Source organism: Populus alba, chromosome 8 (genome assembly GCF_005239225.2).
Source record: "Populus alba chromosome 8, ASM523922v2, whole genome shotgun sequence".
Taxonomy (NCBI): Eukaryota; Viridiplantae; Streptophyta; class Magnoliopsida; order Malpighiales; family Salicaceae; genus Populus; species Populus alba.
Window position 1 is genome coordinate 415,886 of NC_133291.1, and position 16,963 is coordinate 432,848.

At 35.0% G+C, this 16,963-nt stretch overlaps 3 protein-coding genes across 7 annotated transcripts; all 3 read left to right on the top strand.

The window, feature by feature from the left end:
* Window positions 1–601: 601 nt before the first annotated feature.
* Window positions 602–3,082, top strand: LOC118045069 (uncharacterized). 4 transcript variants are annotated; one of them, XM_073410700.1, is made up of 4 exons: window positions 602–758; window positions 1,036–1,124; window positions 1,225–1,329; window positions 2,764–3,082. In XM_073410700.1, exons 2-4 carry the CDS (start codon window positions 1,056–1,058, stop codon window positions 2,803–2,805), a joined length of 216 nt encoding a protein of 71 aa, XP_073266801.1. In that variant the 5' UTR covers window positions 602–758; window positions 1,036–1,055; the 3' UTR covers window positions 2,806–3,082. The 4 variants fall into 4 exon arrangements, with proteins under 4 accessions (XP_073266801.1, XP_034909471.1, XP_073266800.1 ...); XM_035053580.2 differs by having other exon boundaries at window positions 603–837; window positions 1,045–1,124; XM_073410699.1 differs by having other exon boundaries at window positions 603–758; window positions 1,045–1,124.
* Window positions 3,083–3,960: 878 nt separating this feature from the next.
* On the top strand, window positions 3,961–7,675 carry LOC118045068 (ACT domain-containing protein ACR11). Its single transcript, XM_035053579.2, has 10 exons — window positions 3,961–4,342; window positions 5,042–5,099; window positions 5,197–5,322; window positions 5,506–5,600; window positions 6,160–6,244; window positions 6,350–6,406; window positions 6,692–6,747; window positions 6,953–7,058; window positions 7,172–7,240; window positions 7,332–7,675. The coding sequence occupies exons 1-10, from the start codon at window positions 4,218–4,220 to the stop codon at window positions 7,392–7,394; spliced, it is 840 nt and encodes a 279-aa protein (XP_034909470.1). The 5' UTR covers window positions 3,961–4,217; the 3' UTR covers window positions 7,395–7,675.
* A 140-nt stretch (window positions 7,676–7,815) lies between these two features.
* Window positions 7,816–15,418, top strand: LOC118045067 (protein argonaute 4A). 2 transcript variants are annotated; one of them, XM_035053577.2, is made up of 23 exons: window positions 7,816–9,143; window positions 9,932–10,199; window positions 10,299–10,504; window positions 10,604–10,828; window positions 10,907–11,043; window positions 11,111–11,208; window positions 11,294–11,391; window positions 11,498–11,669; window positions 11,750–11,866; window positions 11,955–12,062; window positions 12,189–12,251; window positions 12,332–12,445; window positions 12,526–12,691; window positions 12,787–12,899; window positions 13,017–13,154; window positions 13,293–13,426; window positions 13,623–13,688; window positions 13,905–13,968; window positions 14,059–14,170; window positions 14,261–14,334; window positions 14,529–14,623; window positions 14,749–14,780; window positions 14,981–15,418. In XM_035053577.2, the coding sequence occupies exons 2-23, from the start codon at window positions 9,966–9,968 to the stop codon at window positions 15,154–15,156; spliced, it is 2,742 nt and encodes a 913-aa protein (XP_034909468.1). In that variant the 5' UTR covers window positions 7,816–9,143; window positions 9,932–9,965; the 3' UTR covers window positions 15,157–15,418. The 2 variants fall into 2 exon arrangements, with proteins under 2 accessions (XP_034909468.1, XP_034909469.1); XM_035053578.2 differs by having other exon boundaries at window positions 9,956–10,199.
* The last annotated feature ends 1,545 nt before the right edge of the window (window positions 15,419–16,963 follow it).

A 16,963-nucleotide genomic window follows, 5' to 3' on the forward strand; every position in this document is an offset into this window, starting at 1 on the left:
ATAATTTTTATAAAATACTTAGTTGTAAAAAAATGCACTTGATAACTTAATTGATATCCGTCATTTAAACTAGAAACGTGTAAAACAGAAAAGGGACTGTAGAAGTACTGGTAACAGCACGAATTTTACAGTTTCTGCTCAAGAAATTTTAAAGCAGGGAAGGCTTAGGGATGCAAGGGAACTTCACAAACTGGGATTGACAGCATGCCCTGGTTGATAGTGGGCACAAAACAACAAGAGTGATCAATCAAGCTACTTGAATTTTATTACAAATGACAAATTATGGGATTGTTTGGAATCACTTTGTGTCACTTGTTTTTAAATTTTGAAAAATAGAACAGAACTTTCTTTGTTTTGCAAATTTTTTTGGTGAAAAAAAGCAAAATCAATAACCCTATTTCAATTTTTGAAAAATTGTCTCTGTGTTCTTCGATTATCTTGTTCTATAATCTAATACAAAATAGAATAAAATTCAAGAACTGATGATTAAAATAATATAGAATAAAATCCTTGCATGAATTGGTTGTTTATAACAGATATCAAAATTTGGATGATTTCCAGGAATTTATGCTCAGCTATAGAAATTGGATCAAATTAAAAACTTTATTAAAGTTAAGGAACTAAAGTGTAATTTACTCATCGGCTTAAACGTAATTTAATATGTACAATAAGAAACAAATATTTTCCATAACGCGAGAATTTTTCTCCTTCTCTCTGTTCATTCCCCCCATCGATAATCACTGGCGCAAATCGCCAAGGTTTAGCTTCAGAAATCTCACCCTCTCTTCACTTTCTACTTTTTTTTTTTACATTCGTAGGCTTCAAGCATCATTTGAGGTAGAGTCAGCTCCAAAAATTATGAATCTCTTGCTTAGTTTCACGTTTCCGAGTTAGCACTCTTAACCTGTTTGAAACAATGCCTCAATGAAACTACTGCTAATAATTTTTTCTAAGAATTGAAAATCTTAAGCTTAAACACAAATGCAGGAATCTTGATATTTTAAAGCAATTATTTTGAAGCACTGATCTTTTTAGGTTTTTTAGGAGGAGTGGAAATGTCAAAGTCTTGCAAGGGACTTGCAATGGAACTGGTCAAGTGTCTCAGTGAATCTGATTGTATTAAGGTACTACATTCTTTACCAAGATGATGTTTTTATTGTTTAAGGTCTCTCATTGGTCAAATTCAGTCTTTTTGAGATTCATGTTTTTGCTTTACGTATGTAGATTGAGAATCGACCATATAAAGAATGTGCAGGAGAGAAGAGCCCTTCCATACCAAGTGAGTGTGTGGGACTTAGAGAAACTTATTTCAATTGCAAGAGAGGCCAGGCATGATCTTATTTTTCTCTTGCTTTTAATTCCATTTGATTTCTTTCTGTATTCTAGTTTGTGGGTTTTTTCAAGTTTTCTTTTCTCTTTTCTTGACAACTTTTATTTTTCTTTGTGCTTTGGTTGCGATGAGTAATGATTTGATTTTGACCAATGTTGGATTGAATTATGGATTTAGTTTGCATATATTTGTTGGACCTGGAGTTCTAGCATCACTGTGCAATTAAAGTCTCAATAGATTGGAGTTACAGGGGACCTCTGAGTAAAGGAAACAGTAATTTCGAGCTCAAGTTCTTGTTTTGAACATCATAAAGGTGAAGATCCACGTGGTTTATTTTGGTTTATTGTGAAGATAATTGAATGCATATAACTACATCAAATGGGACCTTTTATGGATTTCCAATAAAACTTCTCCTGGTTATTCATCAACCAAGTGAAGTTAAATTATAAACTATATGAATTATCCTTGTTTTCATCCTTGGATCATAGTGAGAGTTTGTTAGACAAGATTGTAAAAACCAATAGTTCTCATTAATTTCTTCATTCGCTAGATGGTGGGTGAGAATTGAAAGTTCTATGCGTTTTGGGCTTTATTAGGTTTGAACTCCAACTTGAACCGGGGTGAAAAAAGGTTGAATCTCGATGGTAATAATTGGCTGAAAGTTAAAGAACTTGATGCTGCAAGTCAATGGAGAACCTTTCGAAGGTCTAATACACACATTATATAAGGTTTAAGGTTTGCTAGGCCCTATAATCTGGAAATGAAAGAATGCAAGACAATTAAATTTCCATGATTGTTTCATAGGCTGTGCTGATTCTTTTAACAAAACTAATGCTATCTATCACAAGGACACTTGTTTGGCAATGATGAAAATGTCTTTGGTAGTTCATAGATCATTATTACATAGCCCGCCATAGTTTGTCTATGCTGTTAGATTAGTTTAGTTGCATATTCCACATCACAGGTTGATGCAAATCAGTGGTGCCGAGACTGAAAATTCTGATTCAGACTAATCTACAACCTCACTGAAAATTCTGATTCAGAGTAATCTGCAACCTCCCGCATCTCTGACTTTAAAAGAACTGTGTTCTAATCCTTGTTCCTTAACTAAGTAAATGTATGCTCTTCTATTCCGCACTTTGCAACGAGACTGTATTCCTTTTAGCTCCAAGAGCAATTCGATTTTCTGAGTCAGTCTGTGCCTGACCATGCCTCTACACATTATGCATCCATTCCTATATGCGGTGTATGGGAATTACCAAAAGCGAATGAAGATGAATAAAGCTTCTGTTTTTACTAGTGACTTCTAATTTGAAGATAATATTTCAGATGAATACGAGCATCAAGAAAATCATGAAAAGAAACAGTTTTGAACCCGTTAAATGTCTATAAAGTTCCCTTCTATTGACAAGTCATATTCTGTGTTTTTTCAGGTTGACATGAGAGCTAGAATCCGAGGAAACAAGGGTTATTAAGTTCATGGGAATGCTTGAATGGACCCTTCCTGCAGGTTGGAACCTGTATAAAGAAGATGATTGCTTTAGCTTTACCTTGCTCATAGCAGTAGAAACACACCTTACCTTGTACCCCAGGGATTTTGTTGCTTAGATGATTGCTGGATAATGATCGTGCAGCCCCCTTTTCATTTCTTTTTGGGTTTGCCTTTCTTCCAAGTTCTTACTGACGACTGAGACTTGTATAATGAGAATATTAAATATATTTTGTTTTTAGAAGAATATCATTGCTTGGACAGTTGCCATGTATATGTCATTTTTAACTATGGTCATGCTAGTGGACCAAAAAAAATCAAAAGAAAAAAAAGTGGTCATAATAGAAACGCTGATGACTGATTTTGAATTTGCTCAAAGAGAACTCGGCTTATTGGAATCCTTTGTAGGACTAGGAACCCATTATGTAATCAGCCCAATCATTTGCGCTTGATATTCCAGTGCTTGAGAAACACATTAACCATGGATTATGTATCATGCTAGAGTGCCAATATCCATCCCAATAGGACAAAAATTGAAACTTTAAATGAAATCATTTTGAATTAAGAGAGAGTTGGAAGTATAGTTGTGATTATTTTTTAAAATAATATATTTTTATTTTTTAAAAATTATTTTTTATTTTAGCATATTGATCTAAAAATATTAAAAATATATTAATTTGAAATAAAATAAATTTAAATTTTTTAAAAAGTATTTTTATAACCCAAAAATATACAGAATTTTAATAACATAGAGTGCTGCCTTCCAATTTCAATTATATCTACACTTGGCAACTCATGAATGGTCCAGATTTTAGCTACTCTAACTTCAAGAGGCCCCCATAAGAAAAAAGCTTCCAAGTGAAAATATCTTGTAATAAATTCAAAGCCACTACACTTGCTTGGTTATCTTTTGCTTTTCTGGGTAAAAGAGAGCCCTTCGATGAAGACAGAGAGAGGTATCGCAACCAAACATGTCTCTATTGTTAGACTGCGCCCGTGGCCCCAAACGGGGGATTAAAAAAAAAAAGTTTTTTTATTTAAAAAAGTATAATTATTCATGAATAAAAAGAAATATAGAAGAAGTAAAAAAATATAAAAATAAAAACAAAGAAATGAAGATCAGATGAGGAATGGACGTTAGAGATAAATTGCAAGAAAGAAACACGGCGCGAGAAAGATAAAGAGATGGGATATTATATTAAATGCTCATTTTCTTTCTCATGGAGGATATTACAAGAACTACTACACTTCTCCTTCCTTCTCAAGTCCTCTCCTTGTCTTTCTTGGAATTAGTGATGTTCTTTCATTTGGGTTCTTTTTCTTCTTTTGTTTCTTGTCTTTAGTTGTTGCTGGAAATACAGGTTAGTTCTTGAAAGAAAGAGAAAGAGAAGGATCGAAATGGCTGTGTCCTTGGCTTTTGCTAATCTCCCATTTCAGTTTAGGAATGTTAAAGTGGTTGAAAATCCCTTGTGTTTTGGCTTGGCTCCTACACAGCTTCCTTTTTTATGTAAGGAACGAAGAAGGTATGCTTACTTTCAGACATTGTTCCCTCTTTTTAGGTGTTTGTGTAGTAATTTTTGGCTATGAATATGACTGCTTCAGCTTTAACATTCAAGTTTGAATCTTTATTGAATAAAGATCTTAGGATGATTTCTATGGTTCTGTTGGATTTGACTAAGAACTTGAGTGAGTGTTGAAAACAACAATAACCCATTTAAATGTGACCGATTTACTTTTTTTTTGTTGGATAATTCTCTCTCCATGTCAAGTTAATTAACTTTTCTAGTGGTTTAAGGACTGGCCAGAGGATGCATCATCCATACCTTATCTAAATGCCAGCTCCTGAATCCCCAGCTACTAATAACAATGGTAGCTAGATTTGCCCTTTTTCATGTTTTTATCAAAGCTTCCACGCTTGAAATTACTACTAATTACTTAATTTCAGTTCTTGTCTCAACCCCCCAAATGGCTCATTATATGAGGAATAGCTGCATAAGGACTCGTCTGCTACAAGATAGCTGCTAAACATTGTTCTGGATCTGAAAGCCTCTCTCTAATCAGTGAAATAGAGAAGCATTTTTTGGAGTACAGTTTAGCACCCCATGACAATGAGCACAAGTTTTACATCATTATACAAGCATTCCATGAATAAAAATACATTTTCACCTCATCATTCTGTATTGTCATTATACTTTCTTCTAACTATATATGATTGTTGCCAGATTGTCATCTTCCAGGACAATAATTATTGTGCAAGCTTCATCGGCTCCAACCGTTGAGGTGTGGGGCAGCTTTTGCTGTTTTTATAGGATTTTAGTGCATATGAACTTGCAAATTCTTCTTATTTAATACATTAAGGAAATGGTGTTTTAAACAGGATGGAAGTCAAAATGAGACTGATGCAATTCCAACTCCGAAAGTTATAATTGACCAAGACTCTGATCCAGACGCAACTGTGGTGGAGATAACCTTTGGAGATCGCCTTGGTGCTCTTCTGGATACGGTATGGAGTCCTATACTAGCTGAGATAGTCATCAGATTTGTCTTTCTTTTGCTGTTGACATATTTATTTAGGATCTCCAGATTTATCTGATTTTGAAACGCTGTTGTTCTGAATCACTTATCGTTGCCTTCTAGTTAGCATATACAGACAATTGTGAGCAATCTATGATTAAATGCCTTACAGATGAATGCGCTTAAAAACCTCGGGCTGAATGTTGTCAAGGCTAATGTCTTTTTGGATTCTTCTGGGAAGCACAACACATTTGCCATCACTAAAGCGTAAGTTACATGCTACATGTTATGTTTAAGGTTTGAGAATTCACTAGTTTACAAAAGTTGGACTTTTTTTTTTGTCAGTGTTCCTTCTCTCTGCTATTCTTGAATTCTCCTGCCAAGTCAGTATAATTGGTTTGTCATTCAATTTTGTACAGGAATGAAGGATAGATTAATTGTGCTACGAACTTTATAACAGGAAATTAAATGTTATAATGCAACATTTTCTGTGATCAAAAGTGTTGTTCCATATCTTCCTTGAAGACTTGGATCCCTTTGTTTTATTTCCAAACCATCAGTAGTCTCTCTCTTAAATAAAGGAAAGGTGACCGTCAATAATACTTAGAGAGGAAGTTACTTGTGTCCATACATGACAATGCTGCAAAAGTACACTAACAACCAGAAGATCAGAGATATTCCATGAGATGAAATTCATGGATTGAACAAACGAGTTTCTGAAATAATATTTTGTATAATTTTGTTTCTGATGGGCCATGTGATTCTTTTATTACAGTATCTTTTTACAGCAAATCTGACTGCCTCTAGCAATGGAGCTTTTTTTCAGTAGTACTGGTAGAAAAGTTGATGACCCAGAGCTGCTGGAGGCCATTCGTTTGACAATCATAAACAATTTGCTTCAGTATCACCCGGTAATCATTGTTGGATGTGCATTTATGCTCTTTAAATATCATTAAAGAATGTCAATTGTCAGATGTGCATCTCCTTATATCCGTAACCTAATGACTGTCAAACAGGAATCAAGTTCACAGTTAGCAATGGGAGTTGCCTTTGGAGTAGAGCAACCAAAACAGGTTTCTCTATGTTTATCCCATCTTAATAATTTATTAAATTCTAAAATTGTTGGCTTTTCTCTATAGTAAAACATTCTCCTGCAAACTCCTAAAAGTGAGGTAAGTGTGTCATAGCCCCATAGGATGGATGTTATGTGCGTTTACCCGTCTCCAACTCTCTTTCTTATTGAAACCGATGTCCTAAGGGGAGAATGTTAAACTATTCATCTATGAGTTATTCAGAGAAGATTTAAGTCCCAAGTTATTGATCTTAGCTCAAAATTTTGTTATTCTGCAATTCCTCAGGTTGATGTGGATATAGCAACCCGTATAAAAGTCAAAGATGATGGTCCTGACCGAAGGTAACTTGTGCTTTGATTTCTTCAATACTGTCCAGATACACACTTTTCTTATCACAATGCTCTCAAAGCGATTCTATCAAGTTTATTGTGGATTGCACTGTCAAGTTGGAAAAAACTTGTCTCCTTCAAGAATAATAACCTTTTGCTCCTAGTGTTTAGCATGTGAACAGTAATTACTAAAGGGTTGACTGTATTTCTGTGGCAGCTTGTTTTTAGTGGAGACAGCTGATCGACCGGGATTACTGGTGGATCTTGTAAAGATTATCACTGACATTAACATTTCTGTTGAATCAGGAGAATTTGACACCGAGGTGATAATTCATCTGCATATATTCTGCACCTTTGGATTTCCTTTCCTTTATATCTTTCTCATATTTCGAAATAGCATAACAATCACACCAATGTTTCTTACTTCGACGCCCAGGGGTTGTTGGCCAAGGCAAAGTTTCATGTCAGCTACAAGGGTAAAGCCATCAGCAAGCCTCTGCAACTGGTATGAAATATCGAAGTCTACTTCCTCAGTCTGTTGTTGATGATACTCTTGTGTTCTCTGTATGAACATGTTGCTTAATGAACCTTGGCAGGTTCTCGGGAACAGTCTGCGATATTTCTTGAGGCGACCAACGACCGAGGAAGCAAGTTTTTGAGCCATGCTAGAAAATGACCAGATCCATTATCATATACTCTACGGAGATTATGATTTATACTCAATGTTGGGGAATGTAGAAACCTGTTGTCACATTAATCTGCATATAGGAATCATATCGGCCTCACATAAACTGTGGACAGTAGATTATTAGTCTTTACCACAATATCACTGTCTCATAAACTATGGAATTTTATTACCAGTACCATTCAAAGCAGATGGCAGTTCTGTTACAAAAACATGAAAAATGAAAGCCATTACTTTAGCCATTGATAACTATTATTATGAAGTGTTAATAGTTACATGAAATCATTTATATGATCTTACCTAGCAGTTTAATTTTTTAGGTTAAAATGATTTTTGAAAGGTTTAATGATCATTAGGTCTCACATAACCAAGTTTATGGGAATTGTTATTTAATATTCCTGTATTTGGTTTCTGCTTGATAGCTGGCAAATTCAGCAATATTTCAGCAATTGTAGACTGTAGAGAAACTATGGTTCAATTTTAACAAAAATAAATAAATAAAATCCAAACCTTGTTGCATGATAACAAGAAAGTTGTGTTCTATGTGTGGACAACAAATGTTTACAGCAAGGTTGCTAGACCTAGCCTGAGGTCTGATTCTTTTTAGGGTTTGAGTTACGAGGAGGATAACTTGGGTCAGTTGTTTTACCTAAAAGATCGGATTTAGTTGCACAATCAAGTTGCGTATCAACTCAGGTTATGTCGTGAAATGCTGCTTCTCCTCCTAGGGTATATAACCAAGAAGACTTGCAAGATTCTTGGCAGCAAGCTCCATGAATCAGCAATTTGGCAATAAACAGGTTGCTGTGTATAAAGCTGGCCATGCTTCTCCTTTCCCCAGCTCTGGTTTTGTTTGTTTAATTATGTATTAGCATTTGTTGGTGCTAAATAAGGTAATACCTACCATTGTTTTTTAGAGACCTTTTTGTATTTTTTAAGTGTTTCTGAAACAAATTAGATTTTTTTATTTCTTATTTACTTTTTTTTTGTGTTTTCATATCTTTTTTAATGTGTTGATATTTAAAAAAAAACAAAAAATATATTATTTCAATGTATTTTCAAACAAAAAATATTTTAAAAAACAATCAATACCAAATAACTATTAATTAAGAAGTGGATTTATTCTAAAAAAAAATAGAAACAAAAAAAGAAAAAAAATATATTTACTTGTTACCCTTGTGTAAATGTGTGTTGATGAAATCTCACTTGATTTAATATATTGATAGTAAGGCTATACTCGAAGGGAATTTTGTTTATGGAAGAAATTGTGCTTTCATTAATTCCCCTATTTTCAAGTTTGATTTATATGGAAAAAGAAAATACTCTTCCAAAAAGGGGAAAACTTGCCAAACAAGTAAAGGGACAGCAGGTCCTTCAACTTCTCAAAACACTAAACAAACTGACCTTCCTAACCTTCATTTAATACCACAATAAAGAGAAACAAGGTGGCAAAATAGGCATCCAAAAATGTCCTCCTGCCAGTTGGCCTTCCCCTTCGGAGACTCTACTATAGCACTCCTAGCAGCAGACTGGCGTCTCTTCCCGTCTCTTAAAAGTTAAAAGAGTCTGAGTTTCAGCCGAGTCCAACCCTCTAAAAATCCAAATAATATATTTATAAAAAAAAAAACGAGTAGCAAGCCAAGTAAGCTAGGGTCTCGTCTCGTCTCTCTCTAGCCACAGCAAAATCAGCCTCGCGCGCTCCATCGTTTTTGTCACGCTCAAGGTATATATTTTGTAGTGTAAAGCTACTTCTTCTTTCATGCCGCTGTAGTCCTTATGCGCGATCTACGTTGCTCGCTCAATGCCTCTGTTTTGGGAGATCCGTGTTTTTTTGCAAGTTTTTGTGTCTCTGTAGTGATTTCTCTGTGCGTTTGGGTATGCATGGTTGTTTTTTGAGTGATCTTCGTTTCTGCGTTTAGGCTTCGTTGTTTTTCTCTTCTTTTATGTTTTTTTTTTAATATATTTCTGAGATATTTTGTTGTTCAGTGAAGTGATTTACGAAGCCGTTTTTTCGTTTTCGACAGATTTTTTAAATTTCTTTCGATTTTATACTGTTTCGGTTATTTTCTTTTTAAATGTCTTTTTCGGTAGTTTTTATGGTCCGTCATTTGTTATTCTAGGTATTTTCTTCTTTTTATAGATTTGTAAAAGCGTTTTTTGGTATTTTTTATGTATTGATTTTGCGTTTTTGCCTTCTCAAAAGTCATTTTTGAGATATTTTCTTAGAGATTTTGAAGAGTGTTTTAAATCTTAAAGCTCTGTTTCATGCTTTTCTTCTTCAAAAACGTTTGTGTGTTTTCTAGTTCCTTATTTCTTTTTTTTTTCCGATTAATGTCTATGTTAATAGAACTTTCTATTTTGCTCTATTTTTTTTCTTTCTATTTTTATTTTCGTATAACACTGTTTTTTACATAGAATCTATGCTCAGTTGTTAATAATGTACAGTCTTACATAGTAGTGTTAGTTAATAATGATTGTTGATATGGTTATTTAACTAATGTATGGTCGTAGTTTACTGTGTTTTTGATTTATCAGGTATCAGAAAATGGAGTCTTCAGATTCACGGAAAGATTTGCCACCACCTCCGGCTATAATTCCTGCTGACGTGGTGAAAACAGAATTGGGTCCAACTTATGAACAAACAAAGAAAGCAGCAACCCCAAGACGAGTTCCCATGGCTCGCCGTGGCTACGGAGCTAAAGGACAGAGAATACAACTACTAACCAACCATTTCAAAGTGACAGTGCCCAAGTCAAATGACCACTTCTACCAATACAGTGTATTTTTTTTTTTCACTTGCAATTTGTTTTCCCCCTTTGTTTCCTATATATTGAGCAAAATGATTTTTTTTTGTTTTATATGTTTAATGTTGTGTTAGGTTGCTCTATTTTATGAAGATGGCCACCCGACCGATGGAAGGGGAATCGGAAGAAAGGTTATGGACAAAGTCCAGGAGACCTATGATACTGAGCTGGAAGGTAAGCAGCTTGCTTATGACGGGGAGAAGACCCTGTTTACGATTGGTTCTCTTCCACACAACAAGCTGGAATTCACTGTTGTGTTGGAGGATGTCTCCTTAACCAGGTAAAATGACTGTTAATTAATCAGTTTGTATTGTTCATTTTTATTATGATTTATCTTTCTTCATGTGCAAGTAATTGACCGTGTGAGGTTTGTAAATAGAGGTGGAGATAACGACAGTTCCAGGGGTAATGGCAGCCCCAGTGAAAGTGATCAAAAGCGAAGGAAGCGGCCCTATCACTCCAAAACGATTAAAGTACAAATCAGCTACGCAACTAAAATTCCAGTTCAAGCAATTGCAGCAGTTCTGCAGGGTCAAGAATCCGAGCATTTTCAAGAAGCTGTCAGAGTTCTAGACATTGTGCTAAGACAGAATGCAGCAAGGCAGTGAGTGCCATTCCTCTTCTGGTGGTTTTCCGTTGCTCAACTTGTTTCTGTATCTGATTTGGTTTTCACACTATGCAGGGGTTGCCTGTTGGTGCGACAGTCGTTTTTCCATAATAATCCAAGAAACTTCGTTGACTTGGGAGGTGGTGTCATGGGATGCCGTGGTTTTCATTCAAGTTTTCGAGCTGCCCAAGATGGCCTATCCCTGAATATTGGTTAGTAGAAATCTAGGAATTATTATTCGGTCATTTAGAATGGCCATACTTATTGTTTTGTGCGCAGATGTATCGACCACCATGATAGTTAAACCTGGACCAGTAGTGGACTTCCTAATCATGAATCAGAATGTTCGAGATCCTTATCATATTGACTGGACAAAGGTAGCCAACATTGACTTTCCATGTTGATTCTGTGTTATTGTTAAAGCGCTACTGCAAATTCGTTCATTCATGGGTTAAATGCCAGGCTAAGAGGGTGCTTAAAAATTTGAGGATTAAAACTAATCACTCCAACACTGAGTACAAAATCACTGGATTGACTGAAAAATCCTGCAGAGAGCAAACGTGAGTTCCTTATATGTTGCTTTATTGTTATGGACTTGATGCATTAACTTTTAGTATTTCAAAATCGTGCTGTCATGTGCTCAATAAACTTGTGTAAATCGTTTAGTTTCTCGCTAAACCAAAGAAGTGGACGGGACGGGGATGGTGAAGTGCCAACTATTGAGGTTACGGTTTATGATTATTTTGTCAATCATCGCAACATGCGATTGCAGTATTCAGCTGATTTCCCGTGCATTAATGTTGGGAAACCAAAGCGCCCATCGTATTTTCCTCTTGAGGTGATGTTTCTGGAGCCTCTTAGTAATTCAAATGGTGAATGACATGCCTGCACCTTATTGTTTGGTTCTCATATATGCAGCTGTGCAATCTGGTTTCGTTACAACGCTACACCAAAGCGTTGTCCAACCTGCAAAGGGCTTCCCTTGTGGAGAAATCACGGCAGAAGCCCCAAGAGCGGATGAGATCTTTGACTGATGTAAGTACTGTCCAGCAAATGTTAATCTAAGCCTGTAGCTTTATTTTCATTTTTTTCAGATTGTAATCACAAATGCCTTTTTTGGTAGGCTTTGAGAAGCAGCAATTATGATGCTGATCCAATGCTTCGTTCTTCCGGAATTTCAATTAGTGCTCAGTTTACTCAAGTTGAAGGTCGTGTTTTATCTGCTCCCAGGGTAAATACAAACCCAGCTTGCCCTTATTTTCCTTTTCCTTGTTTTATATACATTTGGACATCTGATAAATTAGGAGTTGGTTTCTTTCTTCTAATTTACACTGCGGGCACACTGTCTTTTTTACAGTTAAAAGTGGGAAATGGAGAGGACTTCTTCCCTCGAAATGGGAGATGGAATTTCAACAACAAGGTGTTGTTTAAACTTTGTTTTTCTTTAATCATTCATGTTTAATAAATGTTGTATGCATGAACTTTGATTGTGTATCTCAGAAACTAGTGGATCCAGTGAAGATTGAAAAATGGGCTATAGTAAACTTCTCTGCACGTTGTGACATACGTTATCTGTGTAATAACTTGATAAAGTGTGGAGACATGAAAGGCATTGTGAGTATTTCTGCATTTAATAATATGAAATCGATTTCATCATTGCAAATTGATCCACAATAACCTTTCTATTTTTGCAGAGCATAAGTAATCCATTTGAGGTATTTGAAGAGAGTCCCCAGTTTAGGCGAGAATCTGCTCCTGTAAGAGTGGAGAGAATGTTTGAGGCCATTAAGTCTAAGCTTCCAGGGCCACCACAATTTCTGTTGTGTATTCTTCCAGAGAGGAAGAACTCTGACATTTATGGTTGTGCTGCTTGCTTTCTTCACCCGCTTCCTACTCATGCCATAATTAGATACCTTGAGATTGTTTCTAATTAATATATACTGCTGCAAATTAAGGTCCATGGAAAAGGAAAAATCTTTCTGATGTAGGGATCGTCACACAGTGCATTGCACCTACTAAGGTGAATGATCAGTACCTGACAAATGTGCTACTGAAAATCAATGCCAAGGTAGAATTTTGCAATGTTATACCGTTTGAGGTTTCTTGTTTTCTCCTATTCTCTCTGATTTCGCTCCAAGCATTCATGCCTTATCTAATTCTCTTCATTCTCTCTCATTTCCCACAGCTTGGTGGAATGAATTCCTTGTTATCAATTGAGCATGCTCCTTCTATACCTTTGGTCTCTAAGCTTCCCACCTTAATACTTGGGATGGATGTATCACATGGCTCTCCTGGTCATTCTGATGTGCCATCTATTGCTGCGGTAATAAATATTTTCTCTGCTTTTCTTTCCGCTGTACCATTGGTTATCTGTGCTTGATAAATTATGTTACCTCGAAGTTCTTTTCACTTTTCTCTCTTTCGAAATCTTCAATTCTCTTCTTATACTGCATACTTTTAGGTGGTAAGTTCCAGGCACTGGCCATTGATTTCTCGCTACAGAGCTTCTGTTCGCACCCAGTCACAGAAGGTTGAAATGATTGCAAATCTATTCAAGCCTGTTGCTGGTACTCGTGAGGATCAGGGCATTATCAGGTGAGTAAAAAACTCAAATTTAGTACTGATTGTTTTGGAAGCTCCTTGATTTTCTTTACGTTCATTGTGTTAACTAAGTTTGGGTTTTCAATGATGAGATATCCTTGAATTAGATAAGTTTGTGATTTCTTGAAAGCTAGGGTGTTATTTATTTCGGTAACTTTTGGAATGCATTTGTTGTTTTCTCAACTTTCAGGGAGTCACTTCTGGACTTCTACTCAAGCTCAGGAAAAAGAAAGCCTGATCAGATAATTATTTTCAGGTACTTTATGCTTAATTCAGAAGGCAGCTCTGAAAAATGTCCTTTATATATTGGTTTGGACTTTGGATAGCTAGACATGAGAAACATATTTTAATTGATAATTTTTTTAACTGATTAAGTAGTTTATAATTTTAAGAACCAATTACTGATGCTGCATGGCTTGCACTAGTGATAATTTATGATTTGCTTGTTTAATGTACTTGCTTTCCTGTGTAGGGATGGAGTGAGCGAGTCACAGTTCATCCAAGTTCTAAACATTGAACTTGAACAAATTATTGAGGTTTTCTAATCTCGGATATACTTGCTCTTGAGTAGTTTACTTCTAATAGATTATTTTCCGGTGTAAGTACACATGTATTTTTTTTTCCAGGCCTGCAAGTTCTTGGATGAGAACTGGTGCCCGAAATTCATGGTGATTGTTGCCCAGAAAAATCACCATACCAAGTTCTTCCAGTCGGGATCACCTGATAATGTTCCACCTGGTTAGTTCACTATCCCTAGTTTGTTCACCTGAAATGAAAGGAAAAGAAAGAAGAAACAAAAGGCAGACTGCAGATATTCCTTCCATGCAGGTACTGTCATTGACAGCAAGGTTTGCCATCCCAGAAACAATGACTTCTACATGTGTGCTCATGCTGGGATGATTGTAAGTTGCTCTATCCCAGTCTAGTGGCTATGCTTCTAGCTACCTTTTATTGAACTAGCTTCTTTTCATCCCGCCGAGTCTTAATATTTAAGCTTGATTGTTGTACGGCACTGATTCTTCTCCATATAAAGAATAAAAATGTTTGGTTTTATGTTGTAGAAATCACATAGCTAATAAACTCATTGTTCGAACAGGGAACGACTCGGCCAACTCATTACCATGTTCTCCATGATGAGCTTGGTTTTTCTGCAGATGATTTACAAGAGCTTGTGCACTCCTTGTCATATGTGTAAGTAATTGCCTGTATACACAATTTGATGAGGATATAATTTGGCTGGACTTGATAGCAATCAATCTGTAGGCATGCACAATAATTTTGTCAGCAAGTAATGTCTAGCTTTTTAAATCTTTCAGGTATCAGAGGAGCACCACTGCCATATCTGTAGGTAATAATACATCAAACCACTCGGTGTGATGGCTTTCATGCTCCCTCTTAGCAGCGCTCCAACCTTTGGGCCTTTACCGTCTTTCTAAAGCAAAGCTTTCCGACAACCAATTTCTTACAACTTTTAACAGCTTTGCTGATTCATTTACTGTAGAAATGTGCTTGTATGTTCTTTTCACTGGGTGGATTAATTTCTTGCAGTTGCTCCGATTTGCTATGCCCACTTAGCTGCAAGCCAGATGACTCAGTTTATCAAGTTCGATGATTTGTCAGATACATCTTCTAGCCATGGTGGGGTTACTGTTCCAGGTGCTGTTCCAGTTCCAGAATTACCTCGTCTGCATGATAACGTCAGCAGTTCGATGTTCTTCTGCTAAGTCGTTGGTTTTATAATTGTGCTCACAAACCATAGTTACAGCTGTGTAGCTTACTTTAGCCTAGAGTTGAATAGCTTCTTACCAGAAACATGCAATCGTATTTCGGTCTTTTAACCCAGATCTCGGTGCCTTTACGGTGTCATTCCCGTCCTGAAATGATGCCTCATATATTTCCTTCACTACTTGGATGTCAAGTGGTTTGGTTTTTGATAGATATACCCCCCCCCCCCATAAACGACGACATTAGAATTCAAAGTCTCCTTTTAATCTATTTTTTTGGAAAGTTCGCATGAAGGTTATAAAAATCATAGCTATAAGATTAGTTTCATGATTTACTCGTGTTATATAAGTCTTGATTTTCTTAAAAAAGAAAATCTCAAACTTTATTTTGATAAAAAAAAAAAAAATAGCTTTTTTCTATGATTTAGTGTATATTTGATAACATATATAGTATAGAATATTTTTTATAAAAATATTTTTTAATTAAAAAATATTAACATATTAAAAATTATATAAAAAAAAAACATTAATTAATATGGATAAAAAATAATTTAAAATATAAAGTGTTAAGTTTTATAACCATAATAATAATTATGGATAGGTGCTCATTGTGAGATCATTAAGCGGTAGGCCTCCTAATCGCAACATAACAATAGAGACAGGTTTTTTTTTTTTTTGTGGTGGGCCAATTAACTATAGAATTAATTATTATGCTGATAAGATTTCCTGTTTTTTTCTTTGTTTTGTTTTTTTCAGCGAATTACTTATTTGATTAAAAAAAATATGGCCAGTGCTAAGATTGTTATTTTTGGTTTTGAAATAAGTTTTGGGTTAAATTTTATTCAATTATCAATAAACACACGGAGTCCTGTCTTGTAATCCTAGCGGAACAAGGATATAGACTTCCTTAAGCCTCGTAATCCTAGTTAAATAAGGAAATACCCGATACTCTTACATATACACCTCCCACAAGTCTTCGAGTCTTTAGTCGATCAGGGGAACAATGGCAGACGAAGCACGAAGTAGGTGTTTGTTTTGCATGGATGATAAGTGTGTGTGTGTTTTTAGTTTTTTACATTATATTTTTTTAATATATTTTGAATTTATTAAAAGTTATTTTTTATAAGTTTAACATGTCTAAAAATTTTTGTCAATTAAATACTAAAAAATAAAAAATTTTACATTTTATATTTTAGAAATTATTTCTTGTGATAAATTTTTCAATTCTACCTGCTTTTTTCCTTTGCTCTTAATTTTAAAAGATATCAAATTTAGAATTGAAAAAATATTTATTTACTTTAATGATCAATAAATTTATAAGAATAGATGTTTAGACATTTAAACTGAGTTAATTATATATTAATTTATTATTTTTATATGTTTTCAAGATTTTAGTTTTTTAATTTTTTATTTAAATCCACTGTTTTTTTATTAAGTATATTATAAGAAGATTAAACAAAATTTCATTGAGTTTTTTATAATCATATTATAAATTTATTTTATTTGTAATAAATAAAATTAAAATTATATTTTAGAGGTTATGCAGACGAGTAGCTAAGCAAATGGATGACAATGAGACCCAAAAGGCAGAAGATCAAGAAGATGCATCTTTTGAATGCAGGTTAATCTCAACTATTATCTTCCTTATCATAACCCTATGCACCTAAAATCCATCAATTTACCTGCTTTCCCTCTTGACCCTAGCCTTCTGCTAGAAAAGTTCTTGACACCGTGTGAAAGATCCTCTTCTTCCCTGAACAAGAATTAGATTGGATTGTAACTATCCAGGAGTGATCCAGTGATAAAA